General features: G+C 29.2%; 1 protein-coding gene across 1 annotated transcript in view; it reads right to left on the bottom strand.

The window, feature by feature from the left end:
• Window positions 1–281: 281 nt before the first annotated feature.
• Window positions 282–27707, bottom strand: part of LOC135958740 (putative gustatory receptor 98b) — a 43753-nt gene continuing 16327 nt past the window's right edge. Inside the window, exon 5 of the mRNA XM_065509635.1 lies at window positions 282–485. Coding sequence (XP_065365707.1) covers window positions 282–485 — 204 coding nt within the window. The remainder of the gene's footprint in view (window positions 486–27707) is intronic.

The raw sequence follows: 27707 nt of genomic DNA, 5'->3' as shown, positions 1-27707 counted from the left end.
TTTCTTTTCATTTACAGCTGTGGTTTTCTCATCTTAAACTTTATGCGTTTTCGTTTGAATGCTGTTAAAAACGGAATAGTTTAAAATTTGTTATTTAGTAGGGATTTTGTCATACTTTGTTGTCACATGTTGGAAACTGTAGGTGGAAAAAACATTGTTATTTAATATCACTGTTTTAAAGTGAACACTTAATTTATATTTCAATGAAGTAGATTCAGTTCATAAAGAAATTATTACAGAATATTTCAACTGTGCGAAATATAGTTACCAGAAAACTATATTTAATGTAGATTTTCTTTGCTGCTTATGATATGCACTAGTAATATCTTAATACTTTTCTTGGCATATAAAAGAACCAAAATAGAGCCATCAAACAATATGGCTTTTAGGAAAATTAAAAGCATCTGCAAACTATTGATATGATAAATGCAAATATCAATAAACTGGAAGCACATGTGACCAATGAAGGAGTTAGCATCGGAAATCTATTAAAAATATTGCAAGAAAATTTTAAAAATAAATTGAAACTAAAAAAAACTTTGAGGGCAGGGAAAGAAATAAGAAAATACCACAAAAAAATTAAATGATTCACTGCAATGCACTGAAAGTTTCTTCAGTGTGTTTCCGACTTCTTCAAACCCTTTAAAAACTGCGTATGATTAATATTAATGTACAATATATTAAAAATTTAATTAATATTACTCATACGTCTCAAAGAAATATTTCTAAAAACCCAGAAATGAAAAATTGCCTTATCTTATTTATTTTATTTTTCACTACAAATAAAACTTAGTTGTGCTTGACAACTGCATTTGTTTCATACAATTTCTATGTTAACATTTCCTTTTCCCCACTTCTGCTCTGGGTTTTTCCATGCCATTGACATAAGTTGTCAAATGGACTTTGACAATTTTACAACTAAGTTTAATGTTGTATAAACCAGCAGTATTTTGTTTTTTGTGTTTTGGCCCAAAGAAATGTTGGAAAGTAAATCTTTATGTAGCTGCCAGCATGTTAAATAAGTGCATCTAACAAAAAAAAAAATAAGTTCATAGCAACAACTTAAGAAAAAAGATGTCAGCAAAAGATTGTTGTTTTCAGAGAAACAGAAAGCAGAAACACAAATATAGAGAAGATTTTTCTTGACAAAATTCAGAAAAACAAAACATAAGTGAAAATAAACATACTGAAAAAAGCAAATATCTTATGGAGCGTAAAAGTATTATTTGTTAGTTGTGGGGTAACTAATATGAAACAGCTGCTGGGAAAAGAAAGAACAGAGAAAACATGACAAAAGAAAAAGTTAAGCAAAGATTAGGCCCGTATTACACTGTTATTTAATAACACAGTAGCGTGAATCATATCATCTATATAGGCCTTATTGCTCGGTTTACATAATAACACATTAGCTTTTATTATTCAATCAATTGATCCATAGTATTTCTGCAAAGTCGTAAAAAAGCTTCAATCACAGGTATTTAGATACCTTAGAGAAGCATCAGAAAACGAGACTAGAGACGTCTAGATTAGAAACAAGAGACGAGACTAGTGAAGAAACTATAGACTAGAGGCGAGACTCGAAAAGAGACTAGCGGCCAGACTAGAAAAGAGACATGAGTAGAGAAAAGAGACTAGAGACGAGACCAGATACGAGAATAGGAACAAGAGACAAGACTATAGGCTAGAGTATAGACAAGACCATAGACGAACGAGACTATAAATTAGAGTACATACGATACTATAGACAAGACTAGCGACCAGACTCGAGACTAGACTAGATACGAGAATATAGGCGTGATTAGAGAAGAGACAAGATACAAGACAAGAGACGAGATTAGAGACATGAGTAGAGACGAGACTCGCAAAGAGACTATAGATGAGACTTGAAACGAGACTAGAGATGTGACTTTAAACTAGACTATAGACGAGACTATAGATGAGACTATAGAAGGGACTATATACGAGACTGGAGATGAGACAAGAGACGAGACTATAGACGAGACTATAGACGAGACTATAGACTAGACTATAGACTAGACTATAGACGAGAATATAGACGAGAATATAGACGAGACTTTAGACAAGACTATAGACGAGACTATAGACGAGACTATAGACGAGACTATAGACGAGACTATAGACGAGACTATAGACGAGACTATAGACGAGACTATAGACGAGACTATAGATGGGACTATAGACGAGACTATAGACGAGACTATAGACGAGACTATAGACGAGACTATAGATGGGACTATAGACGAGACTATAGACGAGACTATAGACGAGACTATAGACGAGACTATAGACGAGACTATAGACGAGACTATAGACGAGACTATAGACGGGACTATAGACGAGACTATAGACGAGACTATAGACGAGACTATAGACGAGACTATAGACGAGACTATAGACGAGACTATAGACGGGACTATAGACGAGACTATAGACGAGACTATAGACGAGACAAGAAATGAGACTAGAGACAAGACTAGTGAAGAAACTAGAGACGAGGCTAGTGAAAAGATTTGAAATGAGACTGGAAAAGAGATTAGAAACGAGACTATAGGTGAGAATATAGACGAGATTATAGACATGAGTAGGGACTTGGGACTTGACCCGAGACGAGACTATAGGCGAGACTATAGACGAGACTATAGACGAGACTATAGACGAGACTATAGTCGAGGCTATAGACGAGACTATAGACGAGACTATAGACGAGGTTATAGACGAGACTATAGACGAGACTGTAGACGAGACTATAGACGAGACTATAGAAGAGACTATAGACGAGACTATAGACGAGACTATAGACGAGACTGTAGACGAGACTATAGACAAGACTGTAGACGAGACTATAGACGAGGCTATAGACGAGACTATAGCCGAGACATTAGACGAGACTATAGACGAGACTATAGACGAGGCTATAGACGAGACTATAGACGAGACTATAGACGAGACTATAGACGAGACTATAGACGAGACTATAGACGAGACTATAGACGAGACTATAGACGAGACTATAGACGAGACTATAGACGAGACTATAGACGAGACTATAGACGAGACTATAGACGAGACTATAGACGAGACTATAGACGAGACTATAGATGAGACTATAGATGAGACTATAGACGAGACTATAGATGAGACTATAGATGAGACTATAGACGAGACTATAGATGAGACTATAGACGAGACTATAGACGAAACTATAGACGAGACTATAGAGGAGAATAGATATGTCACTAGAAGAGACTAGAGACGAGACTAGAAACGATATTGAAGACGAGACAAGAGACAAGCCTATAGATGAGACTATAGACGAGACTATAGACGAGACAAGAAATGGGACTAGAGACTAGACTAGTGAAGAAACTAGAGACGAGGCTAGTGAAAAGATTTGAAATGAGACTGGAAAAGAGATTAGAAAAGAGATTAGAAACGAGACTACAGGTGAGAATATAGACGAGATTATAGACATGAGTAGGGACTTGAGACGAGAATAGAAACAAGACTATAAACGATACTAGAGGCATGAGTAGAGTTAAGACTAGAGACTAGACTAGTGAAGGAACTAGAGACAAGACTAGAGACGAGACTTGAGACTACTCTAGAGGCGAGACTAGAAAATAGTCTGGAGATGAGTCTAAAGACGGGATAAGAGACGAGACTAGAAACGTTACTGGAGACATGAGTATAGAGGAAATCACAGACGAGTGTGTAGACCATAATATAGACAAGACTAAAGATAAGACTAGAGACAAGAATAGAGTATACACGATAATATAGTCGAGAGCATAGATGGAAGTATAGATGAGATTATAGATAATATCATATATGAGAGTATAGACGAGATAGAGACTATAGCCAAGACCATGCAGTCTGATTTGAAGAAAACTGGGAATAAATAAACTGGACTAATACTGAACACAGTTGCTGCTAATATAATAACTTGTGAATCCTTTTATATGTTTGTGATTAAAACTCTTTCCAAATTTCATAACTTTTATTAAGAACTCTTTTTAAGTTTGCTAGTAGTAACTAGCAGTTTATTAAAATGCAATACATTTGTGTATTTTTAATATCTTTGGATTTTTGTTACAAAGTTCATAACTATCCTATAGTTGTCTATATTAAGCGAGATTTTCTTAGTAAGAAATGTTTTGGCAAAAGTTTTCAGAATTTAAAAGAGATTACAGAACACAGATATTGCCAAAGAAAGCAGGTAAGCCAAATCAAAGATATAGAGAAAATTAAACCAAAAATATTTAAGGAATTTAAAATGAATTGAATTAATAATGAAAGTAAAAAAGTAAATCTAAACCATTAAGAGAGCTATTTTTGGCTATAACATATTGTATATTCATTTATGTTGCCTGTTTCAAATTTAAAATTTATTTACTTTCTTTATATTTTGCATAAATTAAAGAAAACTTTTATTTTTTATTTCCTTTTTTCTTAAAAAATTTCACAGAATAAAAAAATTGTATGCAAAACAAACATAAATAAAAGAGTTTAAACAAAAAACCAATGACCATAAACACCTTGAGGCACCAGCAGGTGAATGTCATGTAACATATTGATTTCAATTTACTTACGGTCTATGTAAAGTTGACTTATTAATATTCATAACTTGACTAATAAAATAAAAACTTTCAAGAAAATAAGAAAAAAGTAAAAGAAATATAAACTAAAATTAAGAAAAATAAAATAAGTAGAACAAAATATTCATGAGTTTAAGTTTTTATAAAGAAATTTAATTTTAATATAAGGAAATCTTTAGACTTTGATAAACTTGCTATTCCCCTTGAAGTCAATGAAACATTTCAATATTGTTTCGTAATATATATAGGTATCTTAGAGTTTCTTTCCCTATTCTACTGAATTAAAACTGCCATGATTTGTACTTAAAATTATGGCAAAAATGTCAATATTCATTTAGAATTCAATACTCTGCTGAATAAATCTTTACTGAAAAAGTACAATATATTTGTTCTAAATCCTTAAACCAACAAAACGTTAACAAATTTGTACTCTGCACTACTATAATAATAAATTCTATGAACAACTGCTAGTATTATTTTCATAGCATACTTGTAGGTTTGTCTTCATTTCAAAAATTTATATCGAGTAGTCATTTCTCTTCTTTGTTTTTCCTAAGCTATCATGCTAGCAATCATTATTTCAACACACAATAAATCTATAATCTTAACAAAAATCACCGGAAGAATTTCAATGAAGTGTTGTTGCTGGTTGTTAGGCTTCAGGCCGTTTACATTTAGCAATGTAGAAAGGCATTGAATTGTAAAAAAAACAAATACAATGAAAATCAATTTCAGCCTTAAAGTTTACTTGGAAATACGTGTTGTTTTCTCCATACTATTTTACCAGCAAGAGCTGGCAAAAAAAACCTAGGGACTTAAGATGTTGTTATATGAGTTTACAAAAACATGGCAAAAATGATGACTTTATTATTGAGTAGCAACATGAAATAGTGACCAATTTATTGAAACTCAAGTTTGAGGGTTTAAAAAGCCAATAATTGTTAGATATTTTTAAATCTTCTATTATATACTAGAGGGTATGTGTACGGAAAAAATTCAGTTAATGAATTATTTTGGGTTTTGAAAAGGTTAAAGAACTTCCATTCACAATTATAACTAGCTTTTAGAAAATGTAACAATATCTGTAAACAGAGTTAGTAAATGTAACAATTGTTGATGAAGCTTGAAAGACTATACACGACAGACTAGAGACTATAGACAAGAGACTATAGATGGGAGACTAGAGATTATAGACATGAGACTAGATACTATAGATGAGAAGCTATAGGTGAGGGACTATAGACGACAAACTAAAAACAATATTTTAGACTTTAGACGGTACTATAGACTAGAATATATATGAGAACATAGAGGAGAATACACAAAATATTATAGATGTGAAACTGTACATGATAGACTATTTAAACGAGATTCTATAGACGAGAGATTGTCGAGACGTTTGACAAAACTTCAAACGAGAATATAAATGAGACGAGAAACAATAAAGGACTATATAAACGTGCAACTATATGCGACATACTATAGATCAGAGACTATGGACGATTATCGAGAATTTTGACGAGACAACAGAAGACTATAGACGATAGGATAGATAAGACTATAGATGCGAATGTAGGTGAGACTATAAACGAGACTATAGACGAGACAGTAGACGACACTGTAGACGAGACTGTAAACGAGACTGTAGACGAGACTGTGGATGAGACTGTAGACGAGACTGTAGACGAGACTGTAGACGAGACTGTAGACGAGACTGCATACTCTTCTATAGTATCATCTCTAGTATCGTCTCAGGTCTCATCTCTATTCTCGTCTCAAGTCTCGTCTCTAGTCACGTCTATAGTCCAATCTTGTTTATAGTCTTATCTATAGTCCCGTCTCGTCTATAATCTCGACTCTAGTCTCGTCTTTAGTCTCACATCCAGTCTCGTCTATAGTCTCTTTGCGAGTCTCGTCTTTACTCATGTCTCTAGTCTCGTCTATAGTCTCGTCTTTACTCATGTCTATAGTCTCGTCTATAGTCTCGTCTATAGTCTCGTCTATAGGCTCGTCTATAGTCTCGTCTATAGTCTCGTCTATAGTCTCGTCTATAGTCTCGTCTATAGTCTCGTCTATAGTCTCGTCTATAGTCTCGTCTATAGTCTCGTCTATAGTCTCGTCTATAGTCTCGTCTATAGTCTCGTCTATAGTCTCGTCTATTGTCTCGTCTATAGTCTCGTCTATAGTCTCGTCTATAGTCTCGTCTATAGTCTCGTCTATAGTCTCGTCTATAGTCTCGTCTATAGTCTCGTCTATAGTCTCGTCTATAGTCTCGTCTATAGTCTCGTCTATAGTCTCGTCTATAGTCTCGTCTATAGTCTCGTCTATAGTCTCGTCTATAGTCTCGTCTATAGTCTCGTCTAGAGTCTCGTCTATAGTCTCGTCTATAGTCTCGTCTATAGTCTCGTCTATAGTCTCGTCTATAGTCTCGTCTATAGTCTCGTCTAGAGTCTCGTCTATAGTCTCGTCTATAGTCTCGTCTATAGTCTCGTCTATAGTCTCGTCTATAGTCTCGTCTATAGTCTCGTCTATAGTCTCGTCTATAGTCTCGTCTATAGTCTCGTCTATAGTCTCGTCTATAGTCTCGTCTATAGTCTCGTCTATAGTCTCGTCTATAGTCTCGTCTATAGTCTCGTCTATAGTCTCGTCTATAGTCTCGTCTATAGTCTCGTCTATAGTCTCGTCTATAGTCTCGTCTATAGTCTCGTCTATAGTCTCGTCTATAGTCTCGTCTATAGTCTCGTCTATAGTCTCGTCTATAGTCTCGTCTATAGTCTCGTCTATAGTCTCGTCTATAGTCTCGTCTATAGTCTCGTCTATAGTCTCGTCTATAGTCTCGTCTATAGTCTCGTCTATAGTCTCGTCTATAGTCTCGTCTATAGTCTCGTCTATAGTCTCGTCTATAGTCTCGTCTATAGTCTCGTCTATAGTCTCGTCTATAGTCTCGTCTATAGTCTCGTCTATAGTCTCGTCTATAGTCTCGTCTATAGTCTCGTCTATAGTCTCGTCTATAGTCTCGTCTATAGTCTCGTCTATAGTCTCGTCTATAGTCTCGTCTATAGTCTCGTCTATAGTCTCGTCTATAGTCTCGTCTATAGTCTCGTCTATAGTCTCGTCTATAGTCTCGTCTATAGTCTCGTCTATAGTCTCGTCTATAGTCTCGTCTATAGTCTCGTCTATAGTCTCGTCTATAGTCTCGTCTATAGTCTCGTCTATAGTCTCGTCTATAGTCTCGTCTATAGTCTCGTCTATAGTCTCGTCTATAGTCTCGTCTATAGTCTCGTCTATAGTCTCGTCTATAGTCTCGTCTATAGTCTCGTCTATAGTCTCGTCTATAGTCTCGTCTATAGTCTCGTCTATAGTCTCGTCTATAGTCTCGTCTATAGTCTCGTCTATAGTCTCGTCTATAGTCTCGTCTATAGTCTCGTCTATAGTCTCGTCTATAGTCTCGTCTATAGTCTCGTCTATAGTCTCGTCTATAGTCTCGTCTATAGTCTCGTCTATAGTCTCGTCTATAGTCTCGTCTATAGTCTCGTCTATAGTCTCGTCTATAGTCTCGTCTATAGTCTCGTCTATAGTCTCGTCTATAGTCTCGTCTATAGTCTCGTCTATAGTCTCGTCTATAGTCTCGTCTATAGTCTCGTCTATAGTCTCGTCTATAGTCTCGTCTATAGTCTCGTCTATAGTCTCGTCTATAGTCTCGTCTATAGTCTCGTCTATAGTCTCGTCTATAGTCTCGTCTATAGTCTCGTCTATAGTCTCGTCTATAGTCTCGTCTATAGTCTCGTCTATAGTCTCGTCTATAGTCTCGTCTATAGTCTCGTCTATAGTCTCGTCTATAGTCTCGTCTATAGTCTCGTCTATAGTCTCGTCTATAGTCTCGTCTATAGTCTCGTCTATAGTCTCGTCTATAGTCTCGTCTATAGTCTCGTCTATAGTCTCGTCTATAGTCTCGTCTATAGTCTCGTCTATAGTCTCGTCTATAGTCTCGTCTATAGTCTCGTCTATAGTCTCGTCTATAGTCTCGTCTATAGTCTCGTCTATAGTCTCGTCTATAGTCTCGTCTATAGTCTCGTCTATAGTCTCGTCTATAGTCTCGTCTATAGTCTCGTCTATAGTCTCGTCTATAGTCTCGTCTATAGTCTCGTCTATAGTCTCGTCTATAGTCTCGTCTATAGTCTCGTCTATAGTCTCGTCTATAGTCTCGTCTATAGTCTCGTCTATAGTCTCGTCTATAGTCTCGTCTATAGTCTCGTCTATAGTCTCGTCTATAGTCTCGTCTATAGTCTCGTCTATAGTCTCGTCTATAGTCTCGTCTATAGTCTCGTCTATAGTCTCGTCTATAGTCTCGTCTATAGTCTCGTCTATAGTCTCGTCTATAGTCTCGTCTATAGTCTCGTCTATAGTCTCGTCTATAGTCTCGTCTATAGTCTCGTCTATAGTCTCGTCTATAGTCTCGTCTATAGTCTCGTCTATAGTCTCGTCTATAGTCTCGTCTATAGTCTCGTCTATAGTCTCGTCTATAGTCTCGTCTATAGTCTCGTCTATAGTCTCGTCTATAGTCTCGTCTATAGTCTCGTCTATAGTCTCGTCTATAGTCTCGTCTATAGTCTCGTCTATAGTCTCGTCTATAGTCTCGTCTATAGTCTCGTCTATAGTCTCGTCTATAGTCTCGTCTATAGTCTCGTCTATAGTCTCGTCTATAGTCTCGTCTATAGTCTCGTCTATAGTCTCGTCTATAGTCTCGTCTATAGTCTCGTCTATAGTCTCGTCTATAGTCTCGTCTATAGTCTCGTCTATAGTCTCGTCTATAGTCTCGTCTATAGTCTCGTCTATAGTCTCGTCTATAGTCTCGTCTATAGCCTCGTCTATAGTCTCTTCTATAGTCTCGTCTATAGCCTCGTCTATAGGCTTGTCTTTTGTCTCGTCTCCAATATCGTTTCTTGTCTCGTCTCTAGTCTCTTCTAGTGACATCTCTATTCTCGTCTCATGTCTCGTCTCAAGACTCGTCTCTAGTCTTGTCGATGGACGATAGACGTGACTATGGATGAGACTGTAGACGAGACTTTAGGTGAGACGATAGACGAGATTATAGACGAGATGGTAGACGAGAATATAGACGAGACTGTAGACGTGACTGTAGACGAGACTATATACGAAACTATTGATGAGACAGGAGTATAGACGAGACTGAGATTTAGCACAACTTAAAGTCAGATATGACAAAACCATACATTCTAATTAAACATTTATTTGATATTTAATTTCTTATTTGCTAGAAATTTCAAATTATAGTATTTCTGTAGACTCAAGATCTCATCTACAGACATTAATATTTCCTTTTCTTAACATCACTTAATTCCATCACAAATAAATAAATTAATATCATTAATCATAACAACCTTTAAACTGAAATAATATTGCAATAAAAAAATTTATAGCAATAAAAATCATAACTCATGGGTATCATCAGTGTAACTATTGCTTTATCATCTAACGTCGGGGTTTATAAAACATGAAAGGAAACATTATTTATTATAAAAACTAAATTCATATACAATAAGAGCAAATGCCCAGGACAATAGTGAACAAGAAAATTCATATAAAACGTAAATAAAAAACAGCAATAATTTGTATAAATAATATGAAAGTCATATGCTATGAAAATCCTTCAACTTAGAAGCAAAAATAAACTATATGATAGACTAGAGAACAATCCATCGACTAGACTATAGTCGAGCCTAAATAGTGGACTATAGCCTAGACTATAGGGCGAACTATAATGAACTATATAGAGGACTAGAGAGCCTTGACTATAGAGTAACCTATAGTCTAGACTATAGCGTAAACTATAGTCTTTCATAGAGCACATTATAGTCTAGACTATGGAGCCTAGATTGGAGATTAGTCTATACTGTTTTCTTTACCTAGCATTTTAGAAAGCTTAGATGTAAAAATAAAGTATATTTTGTGTAGAAAAGGGTATAGTAGTTAGTTTATACATTTTCTATTTTTTTATCTTAATAAAACACAAAACTGATGATTAAAAGTGAGTCGAGTAAAAATTTATTGAGTTTTCAATTTTAAATATATGACAGACTTAAAAACTATGTTCTGTAGCAGCTACTGTGTAATATAGTTTCATTGAAACGTGCCTGTATTTTTCATCATTTACTTGTGCACAACTCACTCTTATCCTGTTACTGGAAATAACGCCCAAAATAGGTATGAGCAAAATACTAATGGACTACTACGTGACTTTAATTTAAACTCATGAAGACATTTGGTTAGAGATTATATATCTAGATTCTTGGATGCTGCAGGTAATGTAAGTGTTATTTTTAGCTATCTGTTGCATATTTCCAGGCAATTATTATTAATATTATTACTAGTAATAAAAGGAAAAAATAATAAAAATATTTATTTGTTCAGTCTTACTTTTGAGTCAATAAAATACAATTAAATTGTTATCTCTTATATGCAGAATTTGCAAAAGAAGATTCCTCAATTTTGTTTAACGAAAAGAAATGTTTTTCGAAAACCAATTTATTTATTATCTTAAAGTGAAATCAAATATCTCATTATATTTTTTATATTAATGAAATGATTTTCTTTTATTAACCTTCATTGAGGATTCAAGAAATCTCATAATTCATATTATTATACTGAAAGTACAATAATAAAATCAGATTTTTTTATTTCATCCCTTACAAATGGAAAAAACATTACATAAAATGAAAAGTTCAGGTGTTTTATATCAAGTCATACAAATCTCAAGAATAATTTTAAAGGAGATATTATTAATGAAAATAAAAAAACAAATATGAAAATTGTAATGTAATAAAAAATTGGAAAGAATAAGTTTCGTTTCAATTGTGACATATTTTATATTTTTAAATTAAAATGCGTGTTTGAATTGAAGGCGTATGATTAATTTTTAATATTTCGCAGAATTAAATATTACTCATACGTAAAGTAGAACAAAATTGTATTAAAATTTCGTTTAAATGAAAGCGATAAAAATAAATTAGATACTATTCGTACTATTGCATTTTATATAGTTTTCTATTAAAATATGTACAAACTTGCAGTTTAAACTTATTTAACCAACAGCCTGTCATTTGATAAGTAGACGAAAAAGTAGAAAATTCTGTTGCTTAAGAAAATGTTAGCCTACTTTTCCAATTTAAATTATTTAAACATTTTTAAAAGGTTGACAGCATGTTTAAATAGCAAAGTAGCCTTCAAATATGCAGAGTGCTAAAGTGGGCATGCAGTGCACCAAAATACTTTAATGTCAGGAGGAATAATACAACAAGTTTTAAAAAAAATTCTGAGATTCTTTGAAAATTTCAACTATTGTGAACAATATATGTTAAAACTCTATAAACATTGTGTTAAAATGTAGGTGAAATAAATGGAAAAATTAAATAAATTAAATCCCTAAAAGTATGGTCGTTCTAACCAAAAAGTGTGCTGTTATAATAATTCATTTATTTATGTAAATAGTTTATAGTTTTCATTAGATTATGAACATTTTGCCATTATAATTGTTTAAAATTTCTAAAGTTTATAAATTATACTAACTCAACAGCCTAAATAAATAAAATTTTGTTATAGAGAAACTTTTGCAACTTTGTCCATTTATAAAAATTACACACATTGCAGAAATGTTCATCAAAAATTAGTTTGTTATACAATTTACTGGAAATTTTTGCTGGTTTTGTGTAGAGAAATGGTGTATTTGTGTAATAATAAAAAAACCATTTCGAAAAACTTTTTGTATATTTAATTCTGTTATACATAATGTAGATATTTTTCATTATTATGAGCTAGACTGGAAAATGTTCATATATGTGTGTTTAGGAGCTTTTACTACTTTTTTGTAAATAAGTAGAAGTTTAACAAAATAAAATGAAAAGTAGTTTTGTAAAATTACTATTAAATGAAACTGAAGTTTGTAGTCATAATAGTTAGTTTTTATATTAGAATTAAATTTGCATATTTAACAATAATACATAGTTGTAAATGTACAACAGAAAAGTTTATATGATGCCAATTTCTATTGAAAAATTTCATGTGAAAATGAAACTCTATAAAGTTTGATAAAATAATTTATAATAGCTCAAATTTATGTAATTTCAAATTGAAGAATTAAGAAAAATCAAAGTAAATATGCTGAAATTTTTAAAATTTTTAGGTTTTATTTTGAAACATTTACACAATGTAAATTTATTCCCATCTTTCTGGCGATATATGTATTCCAAGCATATTTTATTTCACAAATTAGTTTACTAGTGTTAACTTTATTTTAGATAAATAAAAAAAATTGCTAAATTACTTTAATAAAATTTATTAGAAAATTGTCATCATCATTAAGCTCTTTATATCGTTTAGTGTTTAACTATCTAGAGTTTTGGCAAGGCAGCAGCTTTAGGTAATAACAAATATCTAAAATACAAATCTAATGACAAATGCTTGTTTATCATAATCAAATATCTTTAAGAACTTTATAAAGTAACAGAGGCATATAAAGGAATAAAGAACCACTAAGTTCAGTTCAAGTTCAGTTCTAGTTCAGTTCTAGTTCAGTTCTAGTTCAGTTCTAGTTCAGTTCTAGTTCAGTTCTAGTTCAGTTCTAGTTCAGTTCTAGTTCAGTTCTAGTTCAGTTCTAGTTCAGTTCTAGTTCTGTTCTAGTTCTGTTCTAGTTCAGTTCTAGTTCAGTTCTAGTTCAGTTCTAGTTCAGTTCTAGTTCAGTTCTAGTTCAGTTCTAGTTCAGTTCTAGTTCAGTTCTAGTTCAGTTCTAGTTCAGTTCTAGTTCAGTTCTAGTTCAGTTCTAGTTCAGTTCTAGTTCAGTTCTAGTTCAGTTCTAGTTCAGTTCTAGTTCAGTTCTAGTTCAGTTCTAGTTCAGTTCTAGTTCAGTTCTAGTTCAGTTCTAGTTCAGTTCTAGTTCAGTTCTAGTTCAGTTCTAGTTCAGTTCTAGTTCAGTTCTAGTTCAGTTCTAGTTCAGTTCTAGTTCAGTTCTAGTTCAGTTCTAGTTCAGTTCTAGTTCAGTTCTAGTTCAGTTCTAGTTCAGTTCTAGTTCAGTTCTAGTTCAGTTCTAGTTCAGTTCTAGTTCAGTTCTAGTTCAGTTCTAGTTCAGTTCTAGTTCAGTTCTAGTTCAGTTCTAGTTCAGTTCTAGTTCAGTTCTAGTTCAGTTCTAGTTCAGTTCTAGTTCAGTTCTAGTTCAGTTCTAGTTCAGTTCTAGTTCAGTTCAGTTCTAGTTCAGTTCTAGTTCAGTTCTAGTTCAGTTCTAGTTCAGTTCTAGTTCAGTTCTAGTTCAGTTCTAGTTCAGTTCTAGTTCAGTTCTAGTTCAGTTCTAGTTCAGTTCTAGTTCAGTTCTAGTTCAGTTCTAGTTCAGTTCTAGTTCAGTTCTAGTTCAGTTCTAGTTCAGTTCTAGTTCAGTTCTAGTTCAGTTCTAGTTCAGTTCAGTTCAGTTCAGTTCTAGTTCTAGTTCTAGTTCAGTTCTAGTTCAGTTCTAGTTCAGTTCCAGTTCAGTTCTAGTTCAGTTCTAGTTCAGTTGCCTTAGAAAATTCTCTTGAAAAAAAATATCTCAGATTAAAGGCATTTTAATCAATTTCTCTAGTCCTTCCCTTTAAGAGTTTACTGTCTACGCCTAGGAAAATTTGAAAACCTTAACCTTTGCTGTTTGAATTTAAGGCTGACTTTCTTTGATTAGAATTCGTTTAAAGTTTTACAGTCTGTTGGTTTTGATATGTTGTAAATTAAGACAATTACTGTAAGTTATGTGTTGTATTAGTATGTAAATATTTAATATGTTTCATAAAATATTTTAACATTCAGAAACATACAACATTTATGTTGACATTTATTTGGGGGCTTCGTAAAGTTGATTTCAATATAAAGACAGACAGGCGGGCATTTCTATATCTATAACTTGCTTAAGTGGGTAGAAATTGCGAGTGCTTGCAGTCACTTCCAAATCACTATATTAAAGTTTTGAAAAATTTGTCATTAAATAATAATAAAACTACATTTAATCATTTCAGTTACCCTGCCATTTCCATTGAATAGCAACTAAAGCAAAACAAACTTTAATTTAACATTTCAAATTTACTTTCAGTTAAAAACACTTATTTTTTTTTCACACACAGCAAACGTGACTTTCTGGTCAAATTAGTTTATGGAATTTCTATGGCATCAAACTGAAAATAAACTATAAATCTAACTATGTATAATTAAAACTGAAATTCCTGTTGCTATTTCAGGAACAAAAAAAAATTAAACAAGTCAGGCATGTGCCAAATCTTATATACCCTTCAACAATGTATACTTTAAGATAAATATTAAAAAAGTTTTGGTGAAAATATATTTTTGGTGTAAAAAAATTTCGGTTTAAAAAAATTTAAGTGAATAAATTTTTGATGAACAAAAGTTTAACGGAAAATCTAGTGAAATATCAAATTTTTTAGTGAAAAAAATTGCGAATAAATAATTTGGTGAAATAGTCGAAAAAATCATGTATTTCATTTATTTGGTTGCCTCGGAAAGTTGATTTCAATAGACAGAAAAATTAAATAAAAGAGGTAGAAATTACAAATGGATTGACAAACTTATATATCCTTTGCCACTCATGGCGAAGGGTATAAAAACACTTTTTTTTAAAATAGTAATAAAAATAAGTTTTATATTTTGGCAAACAAAATGTGTTTAGCAAAATAACACGTAGTTTGAAAATTATTTAGAATTATAGAAATCATAGAGTATGTAAAAAAGGTGAATCTAAAAAATAGTTTTTAATTTGTTTAAACCAAAATAATATTTCCAAATATTTTAGGTCTAAAATAAACATTTAAATAAACTAGAACAGAACTAGAACAGAACTAGAACAGAACTAGAACAGAACTAGAACAGAACTAGAACTAGAACTAGAACAGAACTAGAACAGAACTAGAACAGAACTAGAACAGAACTAGAACAGAACTAGAACAGAACTAGAACAGAACTAGAACAGAACTAGAACAGAACTAGAACAGAACTAGAACAGAACTAGAACAGAACTAGAACAGAACTAGAACAGAACTAGAACAGAACTAGAACAGAACTAGAACAGAACTAGAACAGAACTAGAACAGAACTAGAACAGAACTAGAACAGAACTAGAACAGAACTAGAACAGAACTAGAACAGAACTAGAACAGAACTAGAACAGAACTAGAACAGAACTAGAACAGAACTAGAACAGAACTAGAACAGAACTAGAACAGAACTAGAACAGAACTAGAACAGAACTAGAACAGAACTAGAACAGAACTAGAACAGAACTAGAACAGAACTAGAACAGAACTAGAACAGAACTAGAACAGAACTAGAACAGAACTAGAACAGAACTAGAACAGAACTAGAACAGAACTAGAACAGAACTAGAACAGAACTAGAACAGAACTAGAACAGAACTAGAACAGAACTAGAACAGAACTAGAACAGAACTAGAACAGAACTAGAACAGAACTAGAACAGAACTAGAACAGAACTAGAACAGAACTAGAACAGAACTAGAACAGAACTAGAACAGAACTAGAACAGAACTAGAACAGAACTAGAACAGAACTAGAACAGAACTAGAACAGAACTAGAACAGAACTAGAACAGAACTAGAACAGAACTAGAACAGAACTAGAACAGAACTAGAACAGAACTAGAACAGAACTAGAACAGAACTAGAACAGAACTAGAACAGAACTAGAACAGAACTAGAACAGAACTAGAACAGAACTAGAACAGAACTAGAACAGAACTAGAACAGAACTAGAACAGAACTAGAACAGAACTAGAACAGAACTAGAACAGAACTAGAACAGAACTAGAACAGAACTAGAACAGAACTAGAACAGAACTAGAACAGAACTAGAACAGAACTAGAACAGAACTAGAACAGAACTAGAACAGAACTAGAACAGAACTAGAACAGAACTAGAACAGAACTAGAACAGAACTAGAACAGAACTAGAACAGAACTAGAACAGAACTAGAACAGAACTAGAACAGAACTAGAACAGAACTAGAACAGAACTAGAACAGAACTAGAACAGAACTAGAACAGAACTAGAACAGAACTAGAACAGAACTAGAACAGAACTAGAACAGAACTAGAACAGAACTAGAACAGAACTAGAACAGAACTAGAACAGAACTAGAACAGAACTAGAACAGAACTAGAACAGAACTAGAACAGAACTAGAACAGAACTAGAACAGAACTAGAACAGAACTAGAACAGAACTAGAACAGAACTAGAACAGAACTAGAACAGAACTAGAACAGAACTAGAACAGAAATAGAACAAAACTAGAACCTGAACTAGAATCTAAATAAAATACAATATATTAAAATGAAAATACAAATAAATTATGCATTAAATACAATCATAAGATTTCAATATATTTATATTTTATTTGAAATATATTAAATGTACTTGAAATGAAAAACAGAATCTTCAGAAACATGCTGTTCGCCTCTCCAGCAAAAGCTGTAAATCTATTACCATACGCTCAGCTACTGTTGATGTACAAAGTAAAAGGAGTAGAAGTACCATCATCTGCATACTAGTAGAAGTGTTATTGCTTTCAAAACGAAACTGCATATATTTGCAAACAGTTTCTTTAGTTTAGTAAAAATGTAAGAAAAATAATATTTTACATTATAGTAATAGTGAAATAAGTGCAAACTAGTATATCTGAAAACAGCAAAACAAATTTCTTTCATAAGTGTTCACCCCTTTTAGCATTAAAAGCATTTTTATTATGATTTTGTGACAATAATTTTATTGCATTATTTATTTAGTTAAATTCAAAATAATTAGAAATTATATATGTGTCAAAATCCACACACCAGGGAAAGCAATGTAACAGTTTAAGCAATGTAACTTTTCAATATCTAGTTATCAAAACATATTTTTAAATCCAGCCATGAGTTTTCTGTGTAAAATACATATAAATTTCATATGTGTGAAAAACCACACATCAGCTTAAGCAATGTAACTTTTCAATATCTAGTTATCAAAATATATTTTCGAATCCAGCCATGAGTTTTCTGTCTAAAATACCTATAAATTTCATATGTGTGGAAAACCACACATCAGTAATCAATGTAGCTTTTCAATATCTAGTTATCAAAACGTATTTTTGAATCCAGCCATGAGTTTTGTGTGTAAAAAACATATACATTTCATATGTGTGGAAAACCACACATCAGCTTAAGCAATGTAACTTTTCAGTATGGATATCTAAACATATTTTTGAATCCATGTATGAGTGTTTTGTGCAAAATACATATAAATTTCATATGTGTGGAAAACCACACACCAGTGAAAGCAACGTAACTTTTCAAATAGCCTCTTCTTCATATTGCTGCCCCAATGTAAGCAATAGTTGGGTAAGTAAATCTTTTTAAACTTGTTGTTTGCTAAGATAAGTAAAAAAATAAAACAAAAAACTGTAAAACAAGTTGCTTATTGATGGTATTAAACCGTTAGTTCATATGTTTCCCCCATGAAAAGATCACATACATATTGTGCATTTCATGCTTAAGTTTGTTTCCCTTTTATTTCGTTATTTGTGGCGTCCTTTTTTTTATTACATTTAAAGCTTAAAACTCACTCACAAACAAAGTTTAAAATGCTGTTTGCCTTCAATGCACATTTTTTTTAAGCTTAAAAAGCAATAAAAGTTGGGTTTTTATTTTTAGTTTTTCCAAGAAAACTTGCACAAAATCTGCTGGGTTTTGTTGCTGGGGGTAAAATTAAGCAACATTTTTTTATATGTTAAAAAAACTTATTTGAGATATTGTAGTAATACTGGTAGTATGACATAATTGGCTAAATTTTAGATATTTACTAAAACAAGAGACAACTGAAAGAGCAGGAAATGACTTGGAAAGTCACATTTTAACAATATCTAACAGCTGATTTTCCATTAGGCAGATGAAAAATAATAGTATCAAGGACTTTGCAAAGCTTGTTTTCTATTATTCATGTAACCAGCCAAAGTACTAAGGATTTTACAAACTACTTAAATAAAAAGAATCACAAAATTATTTTGTTTTAAATGGAAACCATCTGAAATAAAGACATGTTATTCTCCTCATGCCTCAAAACTGTCCATGTCTCAGTAAACAAATAAAAATACCATGTATTATAATTGACTTTCATGATTTTGAAAATGTATATAAAGCAAAAACTTATATGGTTTATTTTACAATAAATGAATTTTCACAAGAAACACCATTTCAAATCCCACATAATTAATGTATACAGAATCATGGAAGAAAGAGAAGAAAATCCCCTCTTTGTAAGTCATTAAATCTTTAACAGTCTTATATTAACTATACTTTTATAAATGTTTAGTTTATGGTTATTTTACTGATTCTGTTGGTAGTGCAAATTTTTAAAATTTCATAACCTTACTCTTGTGGTTTTGTTGCATATTCATGTGAATAATTTTAGGGTCTTCTGGTTTTTAAGTCTGCACATTTATGTTTATATAAGGCTGAGTAAAGTCAAATTTGTGGGCCATAGTTTGCTGTCAGTAGAGTTGGAAAAGCCAACATAATTTATGCATATTTTATGACAATGTCATTTATTATGATGTAACAACTATAAGCATGGAAGGCATAAATAATACTCAGGTACATATAAGTAAATTAGGAAATAAAAAAAATTTAATTTTAATAAATTTTTGTGAATTTTTTTTTGGAAATTTTTGCTAAAATCAAAATGTCCTAATAAACTTTTCTTTCTAATTTCCTTTTTATATTAAAGCCTAAAGTGTTCTTAATAAACTGCAGTTTATTTCAACTTTCTATCACTTGTGTTAGTAAAGTTATTTAAATTTTTGTAAAATAATACCTAATTAATATTAATCATACGCTCTAGGGCACAATTTTTTAAAACTTTAAATTACTTGAGTGTCAATGAATTTTTCATACAGTTTTTCAAATAAATGTGTATAAAAGTCAACAAATATTTGAAATTTATTTAAATTTAAAGAAAATTATTGAATAATTTTAACTAATATTCAAAATTTTCGCTAATTTCAGTAGAGTTGGAAAAGCCAACATAATTTATGCATATTTTATGACAATGTCATTTATTATGATGTAAAAACTATAAGCATGGATGGCGTAAATAATACTCAGGTACATATAAGTAAATTAGGAAATAAAATAAAAGAATTTAATTTTAATAAATTTTTGTGAAATTTTTTTTTTGGAAATTTTTGCTAAAATCAAAATGTCCTAATAAACTTTTCTTTCTAATTTCCTTTTTATATTAAAGCCTAAAGTGTTCATAATAAATTGCATTTTATTTCAACTTTCTATCACTTGTTTTAGTAAAGTTATTTAAATTTTTGTAAAATAATATCCAATTAATATTAATCATACGCTCTAGGGCACAATTTTTTTAAACTTTAAATTACTTGATTGTCAATAAATTTTTCATAAAATTTTTCAAATAAATGTGTATAAAAGTCAACAAATATTTGAAATTGATTAAAATTTAAGGAAAATTATTAAATAATTTTAATAAATATTCAAAATTTTCGTTAATTTCAGTAGTGTTGGAAAAGCCAACATAATTTATGCATATTTTATGACAATGTCATTTATTATGATGTAACAACAATAAGCATGGAAGGCATAAATAATACTCAGGTACATATAAGTAAATTAGAAAATAAAAACAAAAAATAATTTTAATAAATTTTTGAAATTTTTTTTGGAAATTTTTGCTAAAATCAAAATGTGATAACAAACTTTTCTTTCTTATTTCCTTTTTATATTAAAGCCTGAAGTGTTCATAATAAATTGCAGTTTATTTCTACTTTCTATCACTTGTTTTAGTAAAGTTATTAAAATATTTGTAAAATAATACCTAATTAATATTAATCATACGCTATAGGGGTAACATTTTTTTAAACTTTAAATTACTTGATTGTCAATGAATTTTTCATAAAGTTTTTTAAATAAATGTGTAGAAAAGTCAACAAGTAATTGAAATTAATTAAAATTTAAGGAAAATTATTGAATAATTTTAATAAATATTCAAAATTTTCATTTATTTCAGTTGAGTTGGAAAAGCCAACATAATTTATGCATATTTTATGACAATGTCATTTATTATGATGTAAAAATTATAAGCAGGGAAAGCGTAAATAATACTCAGGTACATATAAGTAAATTAGGAAATAAAAAAATGAATTTAATTTTAATAAATTTTTGTGAAATTTTTTTTTGGAAATTTTTGCTAAAATCAAAATTTCCTAATAAACTTTTCTTTCTAATTTCCTTTTTATATTAAAGCCTAAAGTGTTCTTAATAAATTGCAGTTTATTTCAAATTTCTATCATATGTTTTACTAAAGTTATTTAAATTTTTGTAAAATATTACCCAATTAATATTAATCATACGCTCTAGGGCACAATTTTTTAAACTTTAAATTACTTGATTGTCAATAAATTTTTCATAAAGTTTTTCAAATAAATGTGTAGAAAAGTCAACAAATATTTGAAATTAATTAAAATTTATGGAAAATTATTAAATAATTTTAATAAATATTCAAAATTTTCGTTACTTATTTTTGAATTTTTTGCTTAAAATCTTAAAATCAATATAAAATTAGCTTATTAATTTCCCTTATATATTAAAGCCTTAAGTTTGCTTAATAAACTATATTCCATTTCATCTTTTGACCACCTCTTTTGGTCATGTTATTTAAATTTTTCTAAAATAATAGAAAATTAATAACAATCATACGCTAAAGAGGACACATCTTTTTGAAACTTAATAAAATGCAAATTCAAAATAAGCTCAAAACCAACAGCGTCAACAACTTGATGCTAGTGCAATTGGTGCAAAAAAAATATATATTACAATAATGCCATTATAACCATCAGCATTTTACTTCACTCATAACCATAGTGTGTGCTGCATAAAATAGCTATAGGAAAATTATGATGTCAGACAAAAATGCAAACTAAACTAACTCTAGTATAATGTTATGGCATTAAAGAAATATAAAAATAAAATGAATTGAGTAGTGAAACTCAATTTATTTAAAAGTTGTAAGCATTAAACTTATTACAATGCAATTTTTGTTATAGTCCTATTGAAAGCACTGCTATAACTTGTACTCTAAACAATTTACCAGGAAATGAAGAGTTGAATACACTTTAAATCTTAGATAGTATTATATTGAAATACCATATAAAGTAGTGTAAAACAAACTAACATTTTACATCATCCATGTCCTTTTTGTTTTCTTCATTCTTCAAACTTCAGGTTTAAATCCTCACGTTACTTTTTTTTGAGAACAGCTCAACACATACACCAAATAAACCCTACAACACTTTGGTCTCACAAAGCTGCACGTATTGTGGGTGTGTTATATACAACACATACATAAACTTACATAAATTTATTCACACAAAAACACACCTGTGCTTCTAGTGCGGTGACAGTATAATACAGGTGGTTTTCTTCTACATACAATTTGACATTTACTGACAACTAGATAATACCAGTTGTGGTTAAAGCAACACAGCTGCTGTGTCAGCTTTGAAGTACAAATATGTATAATGAAATTATTTTTGGAAAATTGTTTGTTTTTTCTAACTAAACATTTTCAAGTTTTAAAAGGTAAAAAAACAAATCTAAAGGATTATATATAAAAAAGGATATATGAAGAGCACTTTATTTTATTTATATTTTTTTTAAGATTTACATATATTTTTAAACTACATATATAATTACGTATTGTGAAAAGAGTAAAATTCTCAAAATTACAATTAAGCGAAAAAAGGATATGTGAAAGGACCTCAAAATATTTGATGAAAATGAAAAATTGCTTTATAGTTTTTTACTCTATACAAATCTGCATGTTTTTTAACTAAAAAATTCGCAATATTTTAATTTTACGGAAAAAGGATATATGAAGAGATCCTTAATTTAATAATAAATTTCAAATATTTTTAGTTATTTTGGTACTATACAATAATTAAAGAGTTGTGAAGAGAAAAAATCTTGAAATTTAAATTAAGCTAAAAAAGGACATATGAAAGAATCTTAAATTAATTGACAATTTATCAAAGGTTTTTGTATATTTTTAAATTAGATACAAATCTTTAAGTTGCTAAAGCAAAAAATTCACAATATACATATTAATTTTTCGTAAAAAGGATATCTAAAGGATCTCTTCATTTAATAATAAATTTAAAACAATTTTATATAATTTTGAATTATACGATAACTAAAGTGTTTTGAAGAGAAAAAATCTTGACATATCACATAAGCGAAAAAAGGATATATGACCGGTCCTCAAAATAATTAATAAATATGAAAAGTTGTTACATATTTGTTAACTACGTACATATTTGCGTGTTGTTTAAGCAAAAAATTCACACAATTTTAATTTTTCTATAAAAGGATATATGAAGAGATCCTTAATTTATTAATAAATTTCAAAATTGTTTCGTTATTTTGGAACTAGACGATAACTAAAGTGTTTTGAAGAGAAAATTTTTTCAAATTTTACATAAGCGAAAAAAGGATATATGACAGGTCCTCAAAATAATTGATAAATATGAAAAGTTGTTACATATTTGTTAAGTATGTACATATTTGCGTGTTGTTTAAGCAAAAAATTCACAAAATTTTAATTTTTCCAAAAAAGGATATTTGAAGAGATCCTTAATTTAAAAATACATTTCAAAATTGTTTCGTTATTTTTGAACTAGACGATAACTAAAGTGTTTTGAAGAGAAAAAATCTTGAAATTTCACATAAGCGAAAAAAGGATTTATGACAGGTCCTCAAAATAATTAATAGATATGAAAAGTTGTTACATATTTGTTAACTACGTACATATTTGCGTGTTGCTTAGGCAAAAAATTCACAAAATTTAAATTTTTCTATTAAAGGATATATGAAGAGATCCTGAATTTAAAAATAAATTTCAAAATTGTTTAGTTATTTTGGAACTAGACGATAACTAAAGTGTTTTGAAGAGAAAAAATCTTGAAATTTTACATAAGCGAAAAAAGGATATATGACCGGTCCTCAAAATAATTAATAACTATCAAAAGTTGTTACATATTTGTTAACTACGTACATATTTGCATATTGTTAAACAACAAAATTCACAAAATTTTAATTTTTCTAAATTTTTCACATATGCGAAAAAAGGATATATGACAGGTCCTCCAAATAATTAATAAATTTGAAAAGTTGTTAAATATTTGTCAAGTACCTACATAATTGCGTGTTGTTTAGGCAAAAATTTCACAAAATTTTAATTTTTCTAAATAAGGATATATGAAGAGATCCTTAATTTAAAAATAAAATTCAAAATTGTTGCATTATTTTGTAGTTATGCGATAATTAAGGTTTTGTGAAGAAAAAAATCAATAAATTTCAAATAACCAAAAAAAGGATCTTAAAATTATTGATAAATAAACAATGTTTTTATATATTTTTCATCTAAGTAGAAACATACATATTGTAAAGCTTAAAAAAGCACAACATTATGATATAGTAAAAAAGGATATTTGAAGGGATCTTTATTCATTGATATTTTTTAAAAGATTTTTATAAATTCTTAATCTATATAATTATTAAAGCATTATGAAGAGAAAAAATTCTCAAAATTTTAACAAAATAATATAAAGGATATATGAAAGTATATATGTACATACTTAAATATAATTGAAATGTGAAAAAAGTTTTGTCATACAATTAAATTAAAAGTAATCTCGCGTGTTTTAAAATGTTAATGTTTAAAAATTTGGATTTTCTAAAAAAGGACATATGAAGAGGGCTCTCATTTATTGGTTAAAAATTAAAAATTTGTATGAAATATTTAACTATGTATGCATTTATATGTTATGTAGTACAAACTTCTAAAAAGTATCGATGTTTAAAAAAAGGATATATGAAGGGATTTTAAATTAATTAAGCAATATTGAAGCAGTTAACTATATTTTAATATTTGATATATTTTACGAGTTTTTTCATAAAAAAAGTTTGAATATTCGTTTCATTATCAGTATTTCTAAAGGGAAATTGTAGAATAAATGTTTGATATTTAATTTTATGCAATTTTGTTGGTTTAAAATAGAAATATAGATAATTTCTATATTCTACTTTAAGGGTTTAAGACTTTTGCTTAAAATTCTTTATATTTCATTAATTTCTCATTCCAACTGAATAACCCAAAACAATGTCTACTTAAACCTGTTCAATTTCAGTCCCATTCACACTTACTCTCTATAAAATCCTTTGACTCATAAACAATATCTAGGGTTTTGTATTTGTATTATATTTTCTATATTATGTATAGCATACTTATATGGTTTTTATTTAAATAATTGTTAAATCATGTTTTGGTTTGCCTTAATAATCATTCAGCACAACAAAAAGCCTATTCATAAGATACATATATGTATATGTGTAAGAATAAGTGACTGAGTGCTTCTAATCTGAAGGTCATTTATTGTTAACCATTGTTATGAATGGCTATAATATAGAAATCTTTTTAGAATTTTTGATAAAATACTCGTCGTATACTTGCTTAAGATTTTCATGTGCCAGACACTTAATGGTTCAAACATACATATATAAACCCTAAACGGACAATAATGTGTGCTTTCATAGAAGTTAAAAGGACATAGGAAAAAGGTGCTCTTGAATATTTGGGTTTTTATATTTTAAGTAGTTTATTTAAAACTAAATAATAGTTAAAAATAAATAAAAGCAAAGATTTGAAATGCTTGAACTTTAGTTAATCATAACGTAATAAAAACGTACATTAATATTTCCAGATAAGACAAACAATATTTATAATATATTCCATCATATCTTTAATACATACAAATAATTTAGGTATTCTATAAAAGCACCAGAAAGAGTAGAGCGAAAAATATGAACTTTAAGAAGACATACACAAATTTTAGCTAATATGCCAAAAGAAAAAGTCCTTTCTAATATCCTTTTTTAGAAAATTTAAATTTTCTATATTTTTTTTAGCAGTTTTTGTTAAATTTATATCAAATAATAAATATTTTTAATAAGAATTTCTTAATCTGCAAATAAAAAGTTTTAAATATCAAATAAATTAAAGTTCTCTTTAGACTTTTTAATAAAATTAATGCTAAAAGAACGTAGAATTTAATGAAGTTTAAGAAGACATATACAAATTTTAGCTAACATGCCAAAAGAACAGGTCCTTTCTAATATCCTTTTTTCCAAAATTGAAATTTTGTATATATTTTTAGCAGTTTTCATTAAATTATTTTAATATATTTCATTTTCAATATAATAATTTTTTAATGCACAAAAAACAATTTTTAAATATCAAATAAATTAAAGTTCTCTTTAGATTTTTGAATAAATTTATTGCTAAAAGAACGTAGAATATAATGAAGTTTAATAAGACATATACAAATTTTAGCTTATATGCTAAAAGAACAGGTCCTTTCTAATATCCTTTTTTCGAAAATTTAAATTTTGTATATATTTTTAGCAGTTTTTATTAAATTATTTTTATATAATCCATTTTTAAAATTAGAATTTCTTTTTGTACAAAAAACAATTTTTAAATATCAAATAAAATCAAGTTCTCTTTAGATTTTGGAATAAATTTAATGCTAAAAGAACGTAGAATCTTATGGCCTTTAATAAGACATATACAAATTTTAGCTAACATGCCAAAAGAACAGGTCCTTTCTAATATCCTTTATTTGAAAATTTAAATTTTGTATATATTTTTAGCAGTTTTCATTAAATTATTTTTATATATTCCATTTTTAATATAATAATTTCTTAATGCACAAAAAACAATTTTTAAATATCAAATAAATTAAAGTTCTCTTTAAATTTTTGAATAAAATTAATGCTAAGAGAACGTATAATTTAATGAAGTTTAAGAAGACATATACAAATTTTAGCTAACATGACAATAGAACAGGTCCTTTCTAATATCCTTTTTTCCAAAATTAAAATTTTGTTTATATTTTTAGCAGTTTTCATTAAATTATTTTTATACATTCCATTTTTAATATAATAATTTCTTAATGCAAAAAAAAAAATTTTTAAATATCAAATAAATTAGAGTTCTCTTTAGATTTTTGAATAAAATTAATGCTTAGAGAACGTAAAAATTAATTAACTTTAATATGGCATAAATAAATTTTAGCTAACATGACAAAAGAACAGGTCCTTTCTAATATCCTTTTTTCAAAAATTTAAATTTTGTTTATATTTTTAGCAGTTTTCATTAAATTATTTTTATATAATCCATTTTTGAAATAAGAATTTCTTTTTGTACAAAAAACAAGTTCTAAATACTAAAAAAAATAAAGTTCTCTTTCGATTTCTTAAAAAATTTAATGCTAAAAGAACATACAATTTAATGAACTTTAATAATAAATTCACAAATTTTCTCTAACTTACCAAAATATTAGGTACTTTCATATATCCTTTTTTCGAAATTTAATAATTTGCTTATTTTGTTAGCAGCTTTTTATTAAATATATGGTTGTAGCTTTTTTAAGTTTGAATAAAATATATCACTGGTTTTTAGTCACAAATTTAACTTTTCATTTTTCATTTGTTTTTTATTAAATTTTTCTGTAATTTTCAATTTGAATTTATTTCACCTTAAATCTTTGCCAGCCTCAATTTACTATTTATAAATTATTCCAAAATTCGTGCATTGTTTATCAACCATGTCAAGGATAAAGGTTGTAGTAATTATAATTACATGCAATACTCCTATAACAATACAATATTTCAAGCAAGGACAATATATTGAAGTACGTGTAGAAATGAGAATTTTTAGTTTTCAATAACTTTTAATACAGACATACAACAATATTCAAACCCACATCAATATTCATCAATTCGTTATGTAAATATAGACTACATGATTGATAAGGCAAATGGATTAACTCCAACTTTTTATCGAATCACTTGATCAATTTTTCAACTACATACATATTCAATATTCCTTGTTCTTTCTTAAACCTGATTTGTTTAGTTA

The sequence above is a fragment of the Calliphora vicina genome, chromosome 4 (genome assembly GCF_958450345.1).
Source record: "Calliphora vicina chromosome 4, idCalVici1.1, whole genome shotgun sequence".
NCBI lineage: Eukaryota > Metazoa > Arthropoda > Insecta > Diptera > Calliphoridae > Calliphora > Calliphora vicina.
This window is presented reverse-complemented; position numbering and strand designations above follow the sequence as displayed.